This window comes from Gavialis gangeticus, unplaced genomic scaffold (genome assembly GCF_001723915.1).
Source record: "Gavialis gangeticus isolate Ggan-Ray unplaced genomic scaffold, GavGan_comp1, whole genome shotgun sequence".
In the NCBI taxonomy this organism is placed as follows: Eukaryota; Metazoa; Chordata; order Crocodylia; family Gavialidae; genus Gavialis; species Gavialis gangeticus.
Window position 1 is genome coordinate 60384331 of NW_017728992.1, and position 20725 is coordinate 60405055.

The 20725-nt window shown below is 38.3% G+C and overlaps 2 protein-coding genes across 5 annotated transcripts in view; one reads left to right on the forward strand and one right to left on the reverse strand.

Moving 5' to 3' along the window:
* Nucleotides 1-7980, forward strand: part of KDM1B (lysine demethylase 1B) — a 38604-nt gene extending 30624 nt beyond the window's left edge. Inside the window, exons 17-21 of one of the 2 annotated variants that reach the window (XM_019523267.1) lie at nucleotides 380-505; nucleotides 2787-2909; nucleotides 3456-3608; nucleotides 4313-4336; nucleotides 4893-4978. In XM_019523267.1, coding sequence (XP_019378812.1) covers nucleotides 380-505; nucleotides 2787-2909; nucleotides 3456-3608; nucleotides 4313-4318 — 408 coding nt within the window. In that variant the 3' untranslated portion in view covers nucleotides 4319-4336; nucleotides 4893-4978. Of the gene's footprint in view, nucleotides 1-379; nucleotides 506-2786; nucleotides 2910-3455; nucleotides 3609-4312; nucleotides 4337-4892 lie in introns of both variants that reach the window. The other variant, XM_019523256.1, reaches the window with a different exon arrangement.
* Nucleotides 7981-10235: 2255 nt separating this feature from the next.
* The window catches only part of DEK (DEK proto-oncogene), a 42702-nt gene continuing 32212 nt past the window's right edge, over nucleotides 10236-20725 (reverse strand). For all 3 annotated transcript variants that reach the window (XM_019523280.1, XM_019523300.1, XM_019523289.1), the window contains exons 9-12: nucleotides 19308-19443; nucleotides 14937-15085; nucleotides 12848-12916; nucleotides 10236-11833 (exon numbers count right to left, since the gene is read on the reverse strand). In XM_019523280.1, the coding sequence (XP_019378825.1) occupies nucleotides 11822-11833; nucleotides 12848-12916; nucleotides 14937-15085; nucleotides 19308-19443 (366 nt within the window). In that variant the 3' untranslated portion in view covers nucleotides 10236-11821. The remainder of the gene's footprint in view (nucleotides 11834-12847; nucleotides 12917-14936; nucleotides 15086-19307; nucleotides 19444-20725) is intronic.

A 20725-nucleotide genomic window follows, 5' to 3' on the forward strand; every position in this document is an offset into this window, starting at 1 on the left:
ATTTTCACGTCCTTTCTTTTTGGACCTGGTCTTGTAAATAAATTATTTTTACACACAATCACTTCCAGCTTTCAAGCATTTATGCTTGTTTTAAAACAAAATTTGAGTTTTTCTGTGGTTATAAAAATTGACTGCTACCTTTACTCTGTTTCTTTGTGGTTTGGGAAATAAGTTTTATTCCATTTTTTCTTTTGAACAGAAAGATTCAAGTACTTTATCCTAAGACCCTTCTACTATAGTTTGGGTACCTGACACTGATGGAAGATGAGGGAAAGTGAACTGAAAGAATGTGTGTTTATTTAAAATAGAGGCAAGTTGGCAAGCTGTGGATTGTGTAATATGAATTTCTCTGACTTGGTTTCTCTTTATCTCTTGTTAGATTGCTTTACAGTTTCCTTACAGATTTTGGGACAGCAAAATTCAAGGAGCTGATTTTTTTGGTCACGTTCCACCTAATTCCAGCCAACGTGGACTATTTAGTGTCTTTTATGACATGGATCCACAGGTACTATATGTTATAAATGTCAGTATAGCCTATTAAAGTTTGAAATCGAAGTCCAAAAATGACAATTCTGGAGAATGGAAGTTTTCTTTTTGCTTCTTGGCTCTTAAAAAGTAGGACCAATAATTTTCTGCAGGGAAAAAAATACAACTGAAAATTGATATTCTTTTTTTCAGTGTTGCTTTTTCCAGTTTGTTTATTTTGTGCTACTAGGACATGGCTGTTTTACATTCCCAAAAACCTGGCAATCTAGAGTCAGGTAAATGCTAGGCTGATGGTAAATACCAGCAGTAAATACCAGCTGCCGAACTGACTCTGAAGTGCTGTGCCTAAAACAAATCTGTGGAATCAGAGTATAGATCGCTGTAAGAATGGGAAGAATGAGGTTTTAAATGTAACAGTTTCTAAATGAAACATAAGACTTCCTTTTAGTATTCCTGCATCTTACCTTGTCATTTAAAGCACTAGGGAGGTTTGTAAGAGTTACTATTCTGAAGTGTAGTGTTGTGTCCTCACATGTTGTTATTACATAAATATAAAAGGTGCGTAGAGGATCAAGCATGTAGACTGGATCCCACTTAGACATTGCGGTTGAGTTGGATGGAATCCCACCTATAAGAAATGAGGGCACTAAGTTAAAAAACCTATTTCAGTACCAATTCCAACCTGTACATTTGTAGCCCATTGTACTTCCACATACCTTATCCTTTCGTGTTTCATTTCCTGCTTCTACTGCTGCAGAACAATGAAAGGGCCTTTTGTAACATGTTAACTTGCCCCAAGAGTCCCAGACCCTTTGAGAACAGTTTTCCATAATTACGGTATCTACCTCTTCCTGGGTGATCTGAGAGGAGCCTGCCAGTGTTTCTCCTGCAGCAAAATTTAACCTGCTAGCAATGCTTCTTGAGTATAAATGGAAGTACTGGATGTTTGGGGATTGTTATCTAGTTTAGGAGTGGACGTAGATTAAATGTCTCAGAAAGAAGAGAAGGAGAGCAGTATGAGGGAGCTATGGTAGTCTCTATTGCTACTGCTCCTTCCTTTTTGGAACTTCTGAGTATTACCAGACTTACTTGAATCCAAGACAAGGTTTTGACCATATTGAATCCAGGACCAGGTTTTTCTCCCCAGTCAATCATGGGGGAGAAGAGCGGGGAGTCTCATCTTAGATTTAGGTACCGGCCTGGTGCAGGCAGCAGCTCAGCAGTGCAGGGGAGAATGCAAGAAGAGCATAGGGGAGATCACAAGTTGGGGTGGCAGGTGCATGGGAGAGGTCACATCATTTGCGGGGGGGCAGGATTGTCAAGACCTGCAGCATGTGGCTTGGGGGCAGTGCAGGGAAATGGTGCAGCCTTCCCCCCCTGCCACAGGAGGGACACACAGTGCAGGGGATGGGGACGCTGTCCCTTGGTTGCTTTCCCCACCACAGTGTTGGGCAGGGGGGGCAAACTTAAGACTGTCATCCAATAATTAGATTCTAGATGTGGAAAATTCTAATACATTTTTAATTTTCCATTAATAGAATCTAATTATTGGAGAATCGTCTTGTATTCAAAGTTGTCTGGAGTTCAGGTAAATATAGTAGCTGAATTCTGAAGTAGCAGAGGCAAGCAAGACTCACTGTAGAGCAGTGGTCTCCAAAGTGGGGTGCGGGAAGAAAATATTAGAACTTCTATTTATATTTATATAAATATTGGGGGTGCGTGCTCAGTATTTTTTTACTGATAGGGGCACGCGAATATAAAAATACATATATTGGGGGGGGGTGCTCAAAGACTTTTTACTAATAGGGGTGTGCGATCAAAAAAGCTTGGAGACCACTGCTGTAGAGCAAAGCATGTGGTCTGGTCCAAAGTCCACTAACGTCTATACAAAACTTTTAGTAGACTTTGGACTAGGTCTAGAATGACTAGAGTCCTTAATTAGGACTTTTTTGTTGCCTTTTAATGGTGGTGCTTTATCACTGAACTGGGAGACTGGTGTCTGACAGAGAATGTGAATGTAAGCACCTTACCGCCATCTGAGTGTGGGTAAGCTGACAAATATATGGTGTCACTTAGCTCTTTTATAACTTCAGAATTAACGTGTGCTCAGTATTGTCTTATTACTTGCTTTCAGTTCTTTCATACTGGAGTGCAAAAACTACAGAAAATAAATTTCCTTGGAGACCATAACTGATTACATCCAAAAAAAAGTCTTTTTCCCCCAATAACTGTTGGAATTGTTTTTTCTCATACTCTTACCATTTTGAAATTAATTTCAAGTAATAATCCCTTTATTTTAGGGAAAATACAGTGTTCTAATGTCAGTGGTTACTGGAGATGCTGTGATGACAATTAAGAATTTAGATGATAAACAAGTATTACAGCAATGCATGACTGTACTTCGAGAGCTGTTTAAGGAGCAGGTAAGAAAATCCTATTTTCTGAAAGGAATGGACTTGAGAGACTTGAAAAGTAACCTGCAAAGAAAATTACATAAGAAAAAATATGTTAGTATCCTTTTTACCTCCCCAATACCTCAAAAAACACCAAACTCTTCTTTATATATCATAAAGATATGGGTACAAATCTTTCCTTTTTCCCTTTGCAAGTCACCTTCATAACTGCTAATTTAATTGTTTGTCAACTCTAGGACAAACACCTGGCCATCAAACACACTATTTGCACTCAATTCTGGAGACTGAACTGAAATAAATGAAGGAAATAATTTCCCCCCGTTATGTCATTTTTATTGTCTACAAGTTTATATGTAACCTGTCTGTTCTAGATTATCCATACACTACTGCAAATGTTCAGTAATGCTTTAGCTAACATCCTCAGAGTGGCTGAAATTAGTAGTAGGTAGGGTTTCTAGCCCCTTAGCTTAGATGGCAGGAATTTTAATAAATCTGGTTGGCAGGTTCTTGGAGAACATGGATTCTTTTGCATTACTTATTTTCTTGATAATACAGGAAGTTCCTGATCCAGTAAAATTCTTTGTTACACGATGGAGCCAAGACCCCTGGACCCAGATGGCATACAGTTTTGTAAAGACAGGTGGCAGTGGGGAGGCTTATGACATTCTAGCTGAAGATGTACAAGGAAAAATCTTCTTTGCTGGTGAGGTAAATATCTTCATTACTGTTACTAAAAAAATGTTCAATTAGTGTCTCATAAAGAGAACTTAACAGTGCTGGTTAGAACAAGACAAGATGGCCAAATGCTCTTTAAAGGGTGTTTATATAGCCCTGGCTATTTCAGTATAGGGCTAGTTTGCAGCAGGTGCTGCCAATTGTGGCAAACCGACGAGTGGGTAAATGCAGTGAGACCACACTCCACAGTTTTTATGAAATTAAGATACGAATGTCAGTTGCAGAAGTATTTTAATCTTTCTAGCTATGTGATTAGAACCTATAGTCTGAGACGCTGCACTAAAATTAATACCTGCAGCAAGATAGAAAATAAGCAAAACTTGTATCAATGATTTTAATGCTATCACAGCATGTTTTTCCAATAAGGATGCACAGTGTATGTTGTTGCACTCTACAGAAATAAAGAACAGTGAGCTTTATGCAAGACAAGGCCCTGAAACTGTCTGTATAGACGCATATTAAATAGTTGGTTATCAGTGATAAAAGATTAGTGATGCATAGCAGTTTTCTCAAAAGAAACTTCTCAGTCCTGCTATTTTATTGTGGGCATGCTTTACTGGTCTTGCCCAGTTGCAATTTGAGCAATGTGGTCTGATTATATAAACTAGACAAAGCATGTACATGTTGTAGAGCAGGACGGAGGTCCATATGCATATAAAATATCCATCTCCTTGCAGAACTGACTCACCACTTCTCCACTGGTGAGTAATGAAACTGAAGCAAACTCATGCTATTGATACCACTATGTATCCATATATATCTAGGCATAACCAACCTATTTCTGTAATGTTGAAAAGAATAGTCAGGAGTCAGACTTCAAAGCTTTAAAGCAGGGGCGGGTAGTTATTTTGGGCGGAGGGCCATTTGTCAGTTTTGGCAAGCTATTGAGGGCTGCATGACAGGTAGCCAGGGGCAGATATTTATTTTCTAAATTTTTTAGGGGCTTTGCAGGCCGGATAGAATGGCCTGACAGCTATTTTGCCCACCCCTGCTTTAAAGGAACTTTGACAACTTCACTTTTTTGTCATCTTCCCTAAATTCATTAATTTGCTTTTGTAAGAAAAAAAGGCAAGCCTTTCTTCATTTACTCTCTTTAACCAGCTACTGAATAACGTGAGTACTAGCATCTCTTAGTAAAAACTCTATAAAAGCATATGTCACTTTTTTGTGCACTACATATAATTTTGTTTCGGATCAGAATTGTATGCGTCTTCTCCTAAGGGGCTTTCAGAAATTATGGTTTTTATTTCATTATAGGCCACAAACAGGCACTTTCCCCAGACGGTTACAGGAGCCTATTTGAGCGGCGTTCGAGAAGCAAGCAAAATAGCAGCATTTTGAATAGTGGCATTTTGTTTCTATAGATTTTTTTTTATCGTTTTCTGTGGGTAAGACTATCTTCAATTTTCCTATTTGCTACTTTGCTAAGTGGTACTTAAACAGTGTACGGTACCTGAAAATAAATTCATCTTTCTTCCTTTCTCTTTCTTTTCTCCCTTTTAAACCCTGAGGATACAAGTACTTGTTTTCTTAACTAAAACATTTGTTGTAACTTATTAGTCTGCACTAGCATTCAAGTCTCTGGCCTCTTTGGCCCTCAGAGATTTACTAACAACCTTCTAAGTGAACTGTTTTTTTCATGGTTCAACTCTTACTGTTGTAGAACTAAACTTCAGGTCAGGACAAGAGGGCTTTTAGTCACTATACAGTATTAAAACATGCTTGTAGACTTACAGGTGGGGATGATAGGACCCTTCAATTCATTTTCTTCTCAGGTATTCACACTCATTCCCAAGCACTTGAATAAACTGGCCAAATTGTGGAATAACAATGGTTATGAGTATAAGAAGGAACAAACTGAAATGTCTCCCCACCTGCAACAGACAAACCCCTCTTGCTATTTTTTCAGTGACCTTACTTTCTACCAGTCAGGTTTTAGAATCTGAAGTTTGTTCCTTTAAACTGCTGGAACAGTATACAGTGCAATTACAGGAGGGTTATTGGAGCTAAGATAATTTTTTAGAAGAAATAAAAATATGAAACTTTTTACATTATTGTAAAAATGTCTAAATTTTTTCCCTCCTACATATTCAGAGGAAAAATACCTTTAAAAGAATCCTCTTTACAATAGGGTTAAGTTGAGATTTGCTCAGTGGAAGTAGAGTAGGGGGAAAAAGTTTTATAATTTTGTTGTTGTTTGAACAGTGAATCTCCAAATTCATTTGAGATGTGTAGATAAGTCATTTATATGTGTAATTATGAAAGCATAGCAAGGAATGAAGATGGGACTATAAGTTCAAATTTCTTAGTGGCTCATTCAGCTTTTGTATTTAAAAATAGGGAAAGATGAATGAGGTAAAATTCATGCTTTTTTATGAAGGGCTCAAAGAAGGTGGCTTGCACTTTGAAGTTTTTTTTATTATTATTGAAAGTATTATTAAAGAAAGACTTGAGGGACTAACTCTGAAAGAAAAATATCTTTGATAGAAACTAGAGAAATGGGCAGGTGACTAACAGCATCCCCTAGAACAAAGTTTATATGGAAAATCATTTTAAAATTTACACTCCCCTGCCCTGCCCCGCTGTCTCCCTGCAACTTTATTACTTTGGCTGCATATGATTCTAGAAAGGTAACAAGCACACACTGTTTTCCTTGGTCTCAAGCAGACTCTTTTATTTTTTAAAGGATGCTCTTTGTGCAACAGAGAGACTGAGGCTTTTAGTTATAGTGCTTATCTCCAAAAAGTTTTACCTTCACAAAAGAAACCTGCTGAAGAAAAGCAAATTTTACTCTTCTTTAAAAAACTTATTCATTTTCTAGAGTAGATATTATGTTTAAATGTCTTTATTTAATGTTTAATTTACAAGGTTGAAGATGTTTATGTAATGAGACCTGTTTTTCAGATAAATATTTGTTTTTACTTTTAAAACAGAGTAAGATGGTGATTGAAAAAGTGTAATTGTTCATATTTCTTTCTGCTCTACACAAATGCTAATATTTACATTTCTAATATATTCCAAGTACTAAATTGTAATTTAAGGGTTACAAAAAACAAGGTGTGAAATTCTCTGCTGATAGAAGAAACGGTAATTGAAGTTCAGATTTTGCTTTTGGTAATCGTTGTTACTTTGATAATTCCACACTTTGTAGACCAATTAATAATGTAACTGGAAAGATTTCAATGGGAGATGAAAACTTTATATGTGGGCAATAGTGAAATGAGCTTTCTTCTTCCCTCGAAATTTTCTGTACAAGAGAAAAAATGTTACTGGAACGCATCTTAGAAATTTAGCTAAATAAGAGAATCTTTATTAGAAACCTGTAACATTAATTCTACTTACAGCTTGCTTCATCAGGCCTTATCCAAGCTTCAGTCTGCTTTATAATGGCAGGATTAACTGAAAGGTCAAGCTCTAAAGCAGCACTTTCCAACCTTTTGCCTTAGTATGGTCCGTTCCTCACCCCCCAGTGCCCCTCACCCCCCATGTGCTCCTCATTCGCAACCTGCAGCCCCCTGCTCCCCCCAGCCCTGCCAGAGGGAGCCCCCAGTTGTCAGGGTTACAGGGCCAGGACCAAATCCTGGGCACATGTACATGATGCTCCCTGCCTGATGATCATCCTCCTTCCATTCCTCCCAGCCCCTTGAGGGGCTGATCCCAATCTGTGATCGTCTTTGCAACCCCATTTGTTACTGTTGTTGCCTCAAGGTTGGGAACTGCTGCTTTAAAATCTCATTTCAGTACTGCATTCCAAGTCAACATTTACTTTTCAGCATGTGTCTTACACTAGGATTTAAACATTTTAGCATACAGTGATACTTTGCTGAAAAACAAGCATGGGCATAAGCAAATTCTTTGTTAACTTGGGCCTTAGTTAGCAAGCACTTTTTATAGCATTAAGACAAGTGATGGGTAATAAATGCACAAACTTATGGTATATTATTACTTTGATGTCAAGGCATTTAAATTATATTGTGCTGCACCTAAGTGGAGAAACTAAGCATTTTAATTTATATTCATTCAAACTTCTAAAAAAAAAACAAAAAAACAAAACATCAGGCTGGTTCTGAGGCTTCACTCTTAATTACTGTTCCCAAAGATCTTTTCCTTTCACAGCCGTGTCAAATTTAATTTTAGGCATGTCAGTTTTTTATCTGTACGTACGGTTTAGTCCCTGTAGATAAACAACTAGGGAAAGTTGGGGTTTGGCTTTTTTTTTGTTGTTTTTTTTAATAAGCTTGTATAAAATATTACCAAAATGTTTGAATGCAGAGCATGATCTGTTATACTTCAGCTCTCCTGTGTGACTGGTATGGTATGATGTCAGGATAAACTGGAAAGTGTCCATTTGGGTGTTGCTTGTTTTCTGAACAGATGTTGAATCTACATTTCTTCCCTTTTATTTTAATAAATGAACTGACAAAGCTACTGTGTGCTATACTGCCTGCCTAGAGGTAAATTTTGTTTCATTTGTTATATTGCCTGTATGTAATTCAGTTGCTGCTTGCTCTGCCACTGTGAATTTGCCAGCCCAACAGGGATTGCAAATGGGAAATGTAGAAGTGGGGTTAAGGCAGCAACCTTGGGTGTGGACCCTCTGATGGGGGGGGGGGGCTTGCACAGCTGTTGTGAAGAGCTTCATAGACTATATCGGTCAGTGGGTTATCTAGACCTCAAGAAGCCCTGTAAGGCCAGATGTTTGACATCCCTGCTATCCTATTAGATCTTCTAGAGATAATACATTTAATTTTGGATTTCATGTATATACTAAACAGGGCTAGTAGACTTGATAGAAATATCAACTTCCTGGATCAGGGGGGCCACTTAAGGGCTAGAGAGTCACTAGATCCAGCCCAGAGCCAAGGCACCCTTGCCTGTGATGTACTGCAGGCTAGGCTGTGGAGAGAAGCAGCTGGCTTGGAGAGTCAGCCTGCCTGAGGCGAGTCACCCGGGCTGCTACTGGAAATCCATCACCAACTGCTGTCCTAGATGATGAGACTTTTTTGGATAATGTCTTTTTATATTTTAGATAAGCATCTCATGTAAAAAGCTGCCTCTGAATTTAACTTAGTAGTCTAATTACTCACTGTAATAGCCTATATCCAATTTTTAAGGACACTAAACAATGGGGAAGAAGCTATAATTTCTATTGGAAAACTATTTCAGTGGTTATTCAGTGTTTAAATGGAAGCACTTTCCAGCTACAAGTTCTAGCTGTCACATTTTGTAATGCCTTTGTCTGCTACATTAGAACTTTCTGTAATAAGAAACTGTGCTACACTTGTCATTGATCAAACATCTCCCTTGCTTTCCAAAAAGTTAAAATGAGAGACCTAAGGAGCTCAGTCTTACTGCAAGATATTTCCCATTTCTTATGCCTGTATTTTCTGGCAAGTGGATATATTCAAGTACACTCCCTAGAGGTAATAATACTGAGGTAAAGAGGTATTTCCAATCACGTTTTTAAAAATTGTTAATTTTTTTCCACAGAGCAGGAGATTGGGTGTGTTTAGTCAGTCATAAAGCAATCCTACTGCTTTGGGTAGATGAAACTGTTATTGCTTTATCAGCTTTTTAAATAGTCTTTTACTTTATTCATCAAAATACTAAATAGTCTGGTCAGGAATTAATCCTACTACAGATTTCTTAATTAATTGAAAAACTGTTCAATGTAAGATTTGTTACTGATTGTGTAGAATACTACTTTTAGTCAGAATTAATATTAAACTAAATGTTTCATAAAGGGTTAAAATTATTCTTTTCAGTTGCACAATGTGTATCACATTTGACAAACTAATAGCCTCTGTAGATAGAGAGGAAGGGCAGCCATTTTCTCGGCTGAAATTAGTATCAGATTACTCATAGCATCTTGTTTATCTTTTTAAATGTTGGCTCACAGTCCTCTCAAGGTTCCTTACCTTGATTGCTAAAAGGAATTGGAAATTTTCTTTAGCGTCAAGTGACCAAATTTCATTAGAATCAAAAATGTCAAGGTTGGTTCTAAAAGCATGTCTCCACCTATAGCTTTTCATATATAACTTTCTCCTGAGTGAGCTTCAAGTGAAGCATTTTGAGTGTAAGACTTGACACCAAGAAATATAATATTTTTTTCTTTGCAGTGCCACTTGTGAAATTGCACTGATCTAGTTTGTAAACCAGTGTTAATTGACAGTGGTTAACCCTTCCATACACTACTGCAGCATTCATTTAAGTGTCCTTGCTTTGGTTTGAGCTGGAAAAGAAATTCACTCCATCAAGATGAGGTGCTGACCTGGCCAGAGCACCTACATAGGAATTTTGAGGAGTAAATAGAATGAGTAGTATTAATAGAAAAATCTATCAAAAGAAGATATTCAACTACAATTAGAATACTTCCTGCTACATGTAGTACATTAAGAGTTTCAAAATCCTTAACTGTAGGCCACTTGCACCTAATTTAAAAAAAATAAAACATACTATCTATCCACAAAACTATATGTCAAACCTCTGAAGCAGATAAGGCTTTGGGCAAAAATGGTTTTCTTCAGATGAGACAAAGCAGACATAGTTTTTTTGCATAGATTTTACTACAGATGGAAGTTAATGTTAAATCAAAATTGGTTTACATTTTTCTGAAAGACATTTATTGAAATACAAAACTTTGTTACATTCAGCCTTCTTATAAAGGATTACATGCACAGAAATTATAAAAAAAGTGTGTAAAGATTAATTAGCTATTTGGCTGAATACTTTCAGACCTCAGATTATCTACGATCCTTGATTTTTCAAGTATACAACACTAAAATTTTTAAAATATGCTCACTTTTTTTGAGCAACAGTAGTCATTGAGGGGCTTGCTGATTACAATATCAATGGCAACACATTTTTTGTTTGGAATCTGTTAGTATTTTACACCATAATTACACGAGCATGTGGACTTTCTATCATAACAGTAAGGTGTTTGATGGTGCAGGGAAGGACACAAAACTTGGATGAAGAAATCACTTTGAACAAGCCATGCTGGCAACCAAAACTTAGAAACAGGGCTCTAACATTTAAACTACCATGCCCGTGTGTAGGCACCTAAGCTTATGTTCCAAAAAAGCAGTCCTATACAGCATAACACCTGCCTACATGTTTAAATGCTGTCCCAAAATGAGGCCTTCACTATGCGAGTTTTTCAGTCTTATTCAACCTGTCGTGTGTCCATTACTTCAGTTACCCGTTTTCTAAAAATACTGGACTCTAGGACCAATAGAAATATTTACGAAGTCCAAGTTATATTCTTCCATATAGCCTTCGTTAAGTTTTATTTGCTTGGTCAAGCTGTTAGAATAAGTGAAGCTGTAGCCTTTACATACAGTTAAACACTGAGAAGTATAACTATAAAACTGCAGTTAAATTTCCCTTACACGGTAAGATGGGACAGACAGTAAAACTTCAGCTATTTTGCAGTCTTTCTTTATCATTGCCTCACTGCTGAACACTGACATTTTATGTCATGAATCCTCCAAGAAATAACTAGATTAAAAATGATTTGAACAAAAGAAATCTGTAATAACTTTATATACATAACAGAAATCCTTTTAAAAGTACAAAAATAACATCTATATGCCAATTAGTTATCATGCTTTGACAGTTCTCACAGTGCATACACATGCAAGACAAGAATCTAGATTCAAAGTAATTCCAGACTTATGAATACGCAAACCAGAATATAAGACACACTAGCCTGTGACTTTCATTCCTGATATTTTTTAAATGGATACGTATTCAAAAGTGTTGTGAAACTAATACTGCATTATTTCAGACAATCTCTGCATGTACAGGTGCAGACTCTTGAACAACTTTCAACCTACTTGATTAAAAAAGTATCCTGCAAGTAAGCTATTAAAGCACACTAAAAGCTACGATGGTCCTAGTTAATCTACTTGTACAAAGCAATTTGAAATGTACAAAACTATAAAAGGGAAAATTTATTGCCATGCAAAAAACTTAAGTATGGTTAACTAAAACTGCATCAAATGCAATTTTTTAAAAAGGTACACAAAGCAATTTACATTAACACTGGATAATAGGTCAGCAGAATCAGCTCTGAATAAACAATACCACAAAGGGCAAGAAACATTCTTTTTGCTGGTGCCTATCAGATCTTCAAATCCATGGGACAGAAATCAGCAGTCTTCATTTCCCACAGTCAGTCTAGATCATGATATCAGCTGAAATGAGAGATTTATCAAGTTTTCTCCTTCTGTCAATCCTGTACCATATTCCCTTTCAAAGTTAAATGATCAGGAACAACCCTGCCTGTTAAGCGTTGATTTATGCTCTTCTTCATTAGTTTACTTATAAGAGTATTACCACAAATTATTTATGTTACTGTCTGCTGTTGGACTGTCTTTAGTGGTGTACATGGTATTGAGACTACATATTACCTCTAACTAAAGTCCAAGCCTGTGCATGAGAAAAGAGCTTGAAATAGAGGGAGTGCATAAAGCTTCTTTTCCTAAGAATTTCTGTATTCTCTTATTAACTTAACTTTTAATTCTCTCTCTTTAATTTTAGGGAAAACAAGTTACTTGGAAATTACTAGATTTGGGTTGTATATTGACTTTTCTATGAAACCTGCATTAAGGGTGGCATATTACTTGAGTACCTAGAAAAGAAATTGTTACTATGTGATTTCCAAATCTCCCTCCTGCTGCACCAGTCTACTTTGTGCAGTATATTTTTGCCAAGGAAGTCTAACATCTGGATGGGGTATATGCATGTGCAAAGTTAAGGATGGAAGAGGCCTACTAACAATCTTCCTTTCAGTGCTACCATGCAAGAATAAGAAAAGAGCAACTTGGTGTTATACTGCCCAGACTGATTGGTAGCCATGCATTAATTAATAATTAAGGACATTCAATTAATTTGAACTATGGTAGTTTTAGGGTTTCAAATTCTGTTTTCTGAAAAATAACTTCCTAAAGGTAAAGTAGTATTACCTGCAAACAAGTTGGTGTGGTTTGACTTAATTGCTGAGCCAAACTGGGGCGGGGGGGCAGGAGTGCAGGGCCCAGAAACAAGTTTTTCAAAATTTTGGTGCTTGCTGTGGTATGGGAAGTGAGCAAAACAACAACAGCAATAAAGCTACAGACAGAAGAGTAAGTATGCCCAACCTTCAAAATGTATGAAAAAGAAAAAAAAACAAAATAAAAATAACTTTTCCTAGATAATAAATTATTTACCTCTTTGACTGTTTTTTTGATGAACTCTTTCCGGTCGGATAAATCATAACTGGGATAGCTTTCATATACCTAAAGCAAGCAATAGGATATCCAGAATGAACAAGTCTTTCAACTTATTCTGAAAGTAAAGGTAATGAATTGAGAGCCAAAAAAAATATAAAAAGGTAGAATTGTTTGGACTTGAACAAGTCATTCTAAGTGCCACGTTATTTCCCTCCCTTGTTTTGACTAAACATCCAATATTTGAAATTGTTCAAGTAGAAATTTTTAATAATGATATAAAAAAAAAGAGAGGCATTGTGTCAGACAAGAGTTCAAATAGTTGCACTGTATCCTCTAAGCCAGAGGTCAGCAACCTCTATGACCCATAGAAAGTTTGAACCCAGCCCACCAAGCAATGGCTTCAGCACCACATCACAATGGGGGTGGGGGTTCTACCTGAAGCAATGGGTGAGTTTTTGCTGTGGCAGCAGCTGAACCCCAATGCCTGCCCACCTCCAGCTTGAGCTAGGTCATTCTGCCCCCCCTTGCCAGAAAACACTGCCTAGAGCAGGGATCTGCAAATCAGCTATATTCTTTCCACCTTAGTTTTAAAAAAAAAAATCAACTGTTGCTAAGGAAAAGAAGAAAGTCAAATATTAGGTGCTTCAAGTCAGAGGCACAGAACTCACTATATTTGGTACTCTTTTATCATTAGAAAATCTTTTGGGAGAAAACAGACACCAGGAACTGTCAAGTCAACTTAGGCCTGTCCCAGGAATCCCAAATCTGGTTTGCAGAATGACCATAAGTTATCTGTAATTACTGAAGCTTGTACTGATTTTGGCCTCATTTTTCCCTAAACATATCTTTCAGGATGAAGGTTTTCCCAAGATAATTTTTTGACAGAATCATAAAAAAGGTTAGTTAACTAAATATTACCCTAAAATCAGACCACCTATGTAAGAACAAAAACCCCACTTCCCCTCCCCCCAAACCCTTAAGTGAAATAGTGTATTTCCTAATAGCCTTTGTGGTAAAATGGTTTAACATTAAACAGTAAGAACTGAAACTTGTCACCCACTGGCTACATTTCTTAAAAGTTACTCTGACAGCACAGTGGACATGGCAGGAAAATTCTTCCTTCTTAAACCCTATACTAAAAGTTAAATGGATTTATTACAAGTGTTGCAGTTCAGGATTTTATTTCCTGCAAAGAAGAAACGTAATTAGTAAAATATGCCCCCAACTGGCCCCGTGCACCATGGGACATGCAGGGCTGGGGCTGACGTGTTCTACGTGTGGTGTGTGGTGCTGCACATGGCACCTGGGCCAAACAAGGCCAGTCCAGCATGGGCACCATATATACTGTAGGCCCTAGGCATTTTCAAGAATGGGGCCTGGGCATGCTGCAAGCAGCACATGCAGCAGGTCCATAGGGCATGTTGCATTAGGCGCACACATGAGACCAGCCCTGCATGCTGTATCTGGCAAATGGGGCCACTCTGTGGGTTCAGTCCAGCCCCACACTTCTCATCTGGACTGTGGGGCTGGATGAATTTGACACCCCTGTTGTAAAGGAATTTCCAAACAGTCGTACTGTCCATGCACCCTTCTGTTCTGGAAGGGAGAGAGGAAAGACTGAACGAAACTTAACATTTGTGATACATTCATTAGTTTGCCTTTCACTGGAGTGGGCAGAAACTGAATGTATAGTGCTGCAAAAGCAAAACAAGCCAAAAACAAAAGACCACACTCTTGACATTGCGCAGTCAGATAATGGGATTAATGGAAGGTTTACTGCTACCATGTGCTCAGGGCCTCAGTTTTTCTCAACTTGCAAGTGTTAGCAACGTCTAAACCCATGGCATTCTTTTTTGGAAAAACAAGAAAACAACTGCTAATAAATGAAATAACCAAATCTTTTTCCTTTAACATCCTGAGGTCTTCTGTGGAGATTTGTGATCCAAGCTTTAGGCAGTATGGCTGACAATGCAGAATGAAGAAAAAGTCAATTGGTATAGTTCCCTAAATACTCAAATTGGAGATTACTGAACAAAATAGGAAAATTGATCTAATTTTGTATGAAACCATCTGTACACTTACTTACCTCCTTGCAAATCTGCTTCATTGTAACTTCCTCTAAATTTGCATTTGCCAACAATTTCTTGACAGTTTCCTTAAGCTCATCATCTGTAGGTGGTTTCTTCAGCTTTTTAATTAAAGGTTCATCATCTGAACTATCATCAGACTCGCTTTCTAAATATGGAAAAATTAACTTTATCAAACACATTAAAAATAAATAAGCCCCTGCTTTTCTTCCACCAAACTAGAACTTTCATTAGTCACAGAATACACTATGCAGCAGCTCTTCCTCCACATATTCTTTTATAGATCATCTTTTGATTTGTTCATAACAAAATTCAGTGTCACTGTATTTACTCATATGCCACCTGCATCTTTCCCCCCAAAATTAGCCTTCTGAACTGGGCTATGTATTTTTAAGTAGGGAAGCTGATTTCTGCAAAGGAATAGAAGCATGGGGATGCTGTTATGCCTGCCCAAAGCAGCGCTGTCTGCCTGGGCACAGGCAAGAGGAACAGAGTCCAGTTTTCTGTCACTCACCCTTTCCTTCCAGCAATAAAGGTCAAGTTTTAACCCTATCACAACCGCTGCCAAATTAATAACAGCTTTCAACTGCTCCATGGTGAGCTTGTGTTGCAGTAGTAAAGATTCTGGAAAAAATCCTTATTATTTCATTCTGCCTTCCCAAAACAAAAGGTGCGCATCTTAGAGGCATGTGATATCTGAGAAAATACTGTGGTTTCCATACTTCTCCAGAACTTCGATTCAGCCTCCTTTTTATTAAGCTGAACAACAGATCACTTGCCTTATACAGCAAGTATAGTTAGGAATGGTCTGTACATATGGATCTCACTCTTGGGATAGACTCCGCTATACAGGAGTTCAGAATATTTTTAGTATCAGTGTCCATTAAAGGCTGTGGATATATTCTGTTTTCTCTTGTGCTCCCTGTCCTGACAGCATAAAAGGTTAAATGACTAAGATCTGCTCAGTTCCTTTGCCACCCAGAATTCAGAGCTGTTAGGAGAGTGGTCACCGGATACGTTTGCATACATCTGCATTTACTCTTCAGCAATAAATTGTCTATTTGTACATGTGTAGCAATGAACTCTTCCAGAGAGGAACAACAGTTTAATCAGAAAGAAGACTGCAGAGCTGCTGTATCAAACATGTTCCATTTTCTTAGAACAGCAGTATTGCAAGGAACAATATAGAGAAAGACTGGGTGAGAAAGGACAGTGTCAAAAGTCTGACTGATCATTTTCCAGTGTTATCAATGGCAATGGTACAGACAACTGTGACAAAGATGACAGTCAAACTGTGCAGTACCAGTACCAATGTCAATGAAAGTGACTTGTTCTTGCACGTATAGAGTAATGTGCCTGGCTCTGTACTGGTAATAGACAATGCTGCCAAGAAGTGAACTTGGCATCATGATCTTTGCTTCACTGAACAAGTTTAATAAATGTGCCAAAAGCACCCACAATTGGCTTTTTTATTGCTGAACTCCCTTTAATATCGAGAGCCTGGAATGACATCTCTTATCAGGTGCTGGAAAAATGAAGTTTTGAAGGAGAAGAAACTGCATTTTCACTTACGCTACTGGTCTGTATCAATGAGAAAAAGAGCAGCCAGAAAAAAAACCTACAACCACTTTAAAGAATTTCTGTCATTGTTCCAAATCCACAAAGCCTGCTGAGGAACACAGCCCTTCTGCTACTGCAAACAAACTGGAGGTAATCCTAGAAGAGGGATGGGTTACTTGGGAAACTGTGCTGTTAGAAATGAAAAAGGAATTATAAGAGTTCAGGCTGTACAATATAAGACTCTACCTACTGTGAATGAGATCAAGGACAGGACTGATATCCTGCAGTCTAGAATACAAAAGAGAGAAAGCAGAATTTCAGGTCACCACACTATAGATGAGAGTGCTCACCCCAATGGGTTGAAAAAAAGTAGAATTCCCTGATAGGGCTGAAAATCTGGAAAACTGAAGCTTAATCTAATATTGAAGTTCAGAGAAGTTATTGAAGATGACAGCTATGTAAGATCTATATGGAAATTCACAAGGATAAACTAAAATTGTTCTCCTCATCCAACCCTACAGAAATAAAGTATGTACAGAGCTCTGAGCCCACAATCCGCAGAATGCGACTCTCCCAGAGCAATCACAGTAAAATTCCTCAAATAACAATGAAAAGAACAGCTTGTAAGAGAGGACCCGGGGAGGGGGGGAAGAATTATGGTTTTTCTAGGCTTAAGTGCACAAAATACTTAAAAAGAGAAATTTCCCAGATAACCTAAGCTTCTCCTCTCTGCAACGGTTGGCAACCTTTTGCCACTGCTGGCAATTGTTTATAACCCAATCTCTTGGGTGTGGGCTGTCAATCTTTGTAATCAATAGATGGTGTGGAGGAACTAGAGAGAGAAAAAAAAGCAGGCATTAGGACCCTGGGAACAGTGTCTCTGCTGCCCTGGCTTAGGGCCTGCTTCCAGTTCTTCCCTGAGCTGTCACTGGTCAGACCCTCTCTCTTCATGGGCTGTATACAGCCCATGAACCATAGGTTGCTGATTTCTGACCCGTTATAAACAAACACTAACATGACTAAATTATATTAAGAAAACATTAAAACAACTGAAAGATTTATATTTAGAGTTAAAACGTGCAGAGGAACTCCATACAGAGCCCCAGAAAAGGTGGATTCTACTAGAACTAACCAAAATTAGGGGGAAGATGGCTGAAATAATAATAAAAAAAGAATGAAAAGCAGGGCCTCTGAGAGATGAAGTATTGGATGGGGTTCTTTAAAAAGATAAAACAAAATAATAGGAGAAACAGAGCGTTTTCCTAACAAGGGACAAAGAAATAAAAAGCAGAATTCCAGGTCTTGCCCAAACCCTAACATCAGGAAGTAACCTTAACAACTAGTTGCTCAAGGAAACTAACTTACTCTCTTTAAATAACGAGCAAAAAATCTGCATTAAATGAAAAAAATATTACTCAATTTTTATTGAGGGAGGGGAGCGCAGGAGGCTGCTGTGGGTCTGATTCTGGCCCCAACCTGGGCTCAGGGCCAGTCAGACCCAGAGCAGCCACCTGCTTCCCACTCTACTTTGTATGTGAATTTAAGACAAGGAGTTTTTCCCTCCCATACTGATTGGTGGGGAGGGGACATAGGACAGGCGCACCTCGTCTGTGTTTGAGTAATGATAAATTCTAAAGAAACTGCTGCACTTTTGTGCAACGTCTATATAATCATGTATTGGATTCTAAAGAACTGCCCAAAACCTTCTATGCCTTCTTTGTCATCAAGAAGGCAGAGAAGAATATGAAAAATTACAGGTCAATATCTCTGTTAAGTGTAAACTTCAAAATCTTATAAAAAAACTTTAGCCAATAGATTAAATGCTGCTACTGTCAGGCTGATAAATCCAGACCAAGTTCACTGGCTCTGTCCTTTAAATCTTTGGATGGGAGAGCATAATGACAAACTGAGCACGTGCACACAGCCAAAAAATAGATAGTCTAGCACAGAGGTTTTCAACCTTTAATAAGTGTACCCCCAGTGGCCAGATGCCAAGCATGGGGAAGAGGTGGCATGTTGCTGGGAGTGGAAGCAGCGGTGGGTGGTGATGCCGGAATGGAACCAGTAGAGTGGAAGCAGCAGGGTGGTGATGCCGGCAGCCACGTGCCAGCTTCCCCCAACCCCCAGCCCTGCTCCTGGAAGGCGGCAGTGCGGGGTAGCGGGTGGCAGTGCTCCATCCCCACCCACCTGCACATACCCACTAGGGCCCCCCAAGGGTACATGTATCCCCAGCTGACAACCCCTGGTCTAGCAAAAACATTCTGAACCCTGATGTGTGCACCACACAGGATGCCAGATGTGATCAAGACAGGTCCCTTTACAGATTTTGTCAGACATTCAGCAGAATGTTTATATTTCAAGTGTAAAACCTTATTAGCAAAACAGACAAACTTGTAAGGTCTACATCAAAGAGCAGCAATTAGCAAGCTGTTTCACTTTGCAGTTTATGTTGAAACTCATTAAATAAGCATTCAAGTTAAGCTACAAAATGATTCATAGTGTTAAAGCAGGGGTGGCCAACCTGCGGCATGGATGCCAGAAGTGGCACGAGCACTCTGTATGTGGCCCGTGGCAGACTGGAAGGGGACAGGCAACACAGTGGTAGACAGGGCAGAAAGCAGAGCAGAAAGCAGGCAGAGACCACCAGGCAGAAAGGAGAGCAGCAGCTTGGTCAGGGAGAACAGGCAGGGAACAGAAATCAAGAGCAGCAGATCAGGTAAAGGAAAGGGATGGAAAGCAACATTTGGGGAGGGTCTGGCACAACTGCCAGAAAGGCTGACCCCTGCTTATGTAAAAAATTAAACATTTACCTTTCCTGGAACTGTTCTGATTCTTTTTAGTAGTGCTGCTATCTGCCTTCTTGACATTAGCACTCTTCACTGCTTTCTTTGTTTTAGAAGGTGTTTTCTGTTTAGATTTTTCCTTTTTAGATGCCTTCTTAGGTGGCTACAACAAAGAGGGACAGGGAACATATTAAATCCTGAGTTCCACCAGAACAGTCTCTACCACCCTCTGACAGTAATACATAGGTCTGAGAAACACCCCTGAACACAACATAAACTGAAGTAAATTCAGATGCGACATTCTGCTGGTAATTTCTTACTCTGCACCAGAGAAAGTAACATGATTTATAATGGTTGGCATCTTCAAAATTAGATTATTTTAGAAAAATCAAATTGGCTTTAACTCTGAGGCTCAAACCAAAACTGTCAAGAATTTGACAGTTTTAACAGCTAGAGTGGTCTAGTATGTTGACTATTTGTATACACTAAGCTTCTTCATACTTGTGTCAAGCTATTGAGAAGCGAATTTTCGGAGGAGTTATCTGATCCCTAACTGCAGAAAGATTGTACTAACAAAGAGATGAACAAAATATAAAATTAGCTTTTAGTACTCCAGCCAAAGCTTCTGCCACCTATGGTTCAGTAGCATATGCATGCGTTTAAATACTAAAGATTATATATTTAAAAAGTTTAGCTTTGTCCAGTGATTAGTGTATTGATGTCCATAACAAAACCCACAATATTAATTGTTGGTAAGAGACAATTCCACCTAGTATAAATATCAAATGAATCCTGAGCCTCGTTTTACTTCTACATAGTGAGTGGTTTCCAGGTTGTAACAATGATAGTTCACTGTGCAGACACTTGTATTGCTACTCCACACATTGCCCCCTTTCTGCAAAAAGGTGTAGAAGTAAGGGGGCAGCTTTGAAGAGGAAATGACTAGGTAAAAATACAATGTGTTTTAAGAGAGAAACTGTGCAATAACTCCTCACTTAACGTCATCCCAGTTAACGTTGTTTCATTACTACGTTGCTGATCTATTAGAGAACACACTCATTTGAAGTCGAGCAAAGTTGGTTATAACATTGTTTGGCTGCTGCCTACTTTTGACATAAGCCAAGCGATGCTCCTGCTTCAGTGTAGCAGCCATTGTTGTTTATGTTGTGTTGGTACAAGTATTCCTGGAACATTTCTAACTTACTGTGATGGTATAAGTGATTTAAAACCTACACCTGTATTAAATCATTTGCTTAAAATTATTTAAAACTTATACTGTATATGTATAGAATGTCTTTTGTCTGGCAAAAAAAATTTCCCTGGAATCTAACCCCCCATTTACATTAATTCTTATGGGGAAATTAGATTCACTTAACATCGTTTCACTTAAAGTCACATTTTTCAAAAACATAACTACAATGTTAAACAAGGAGTAGCTATATTCT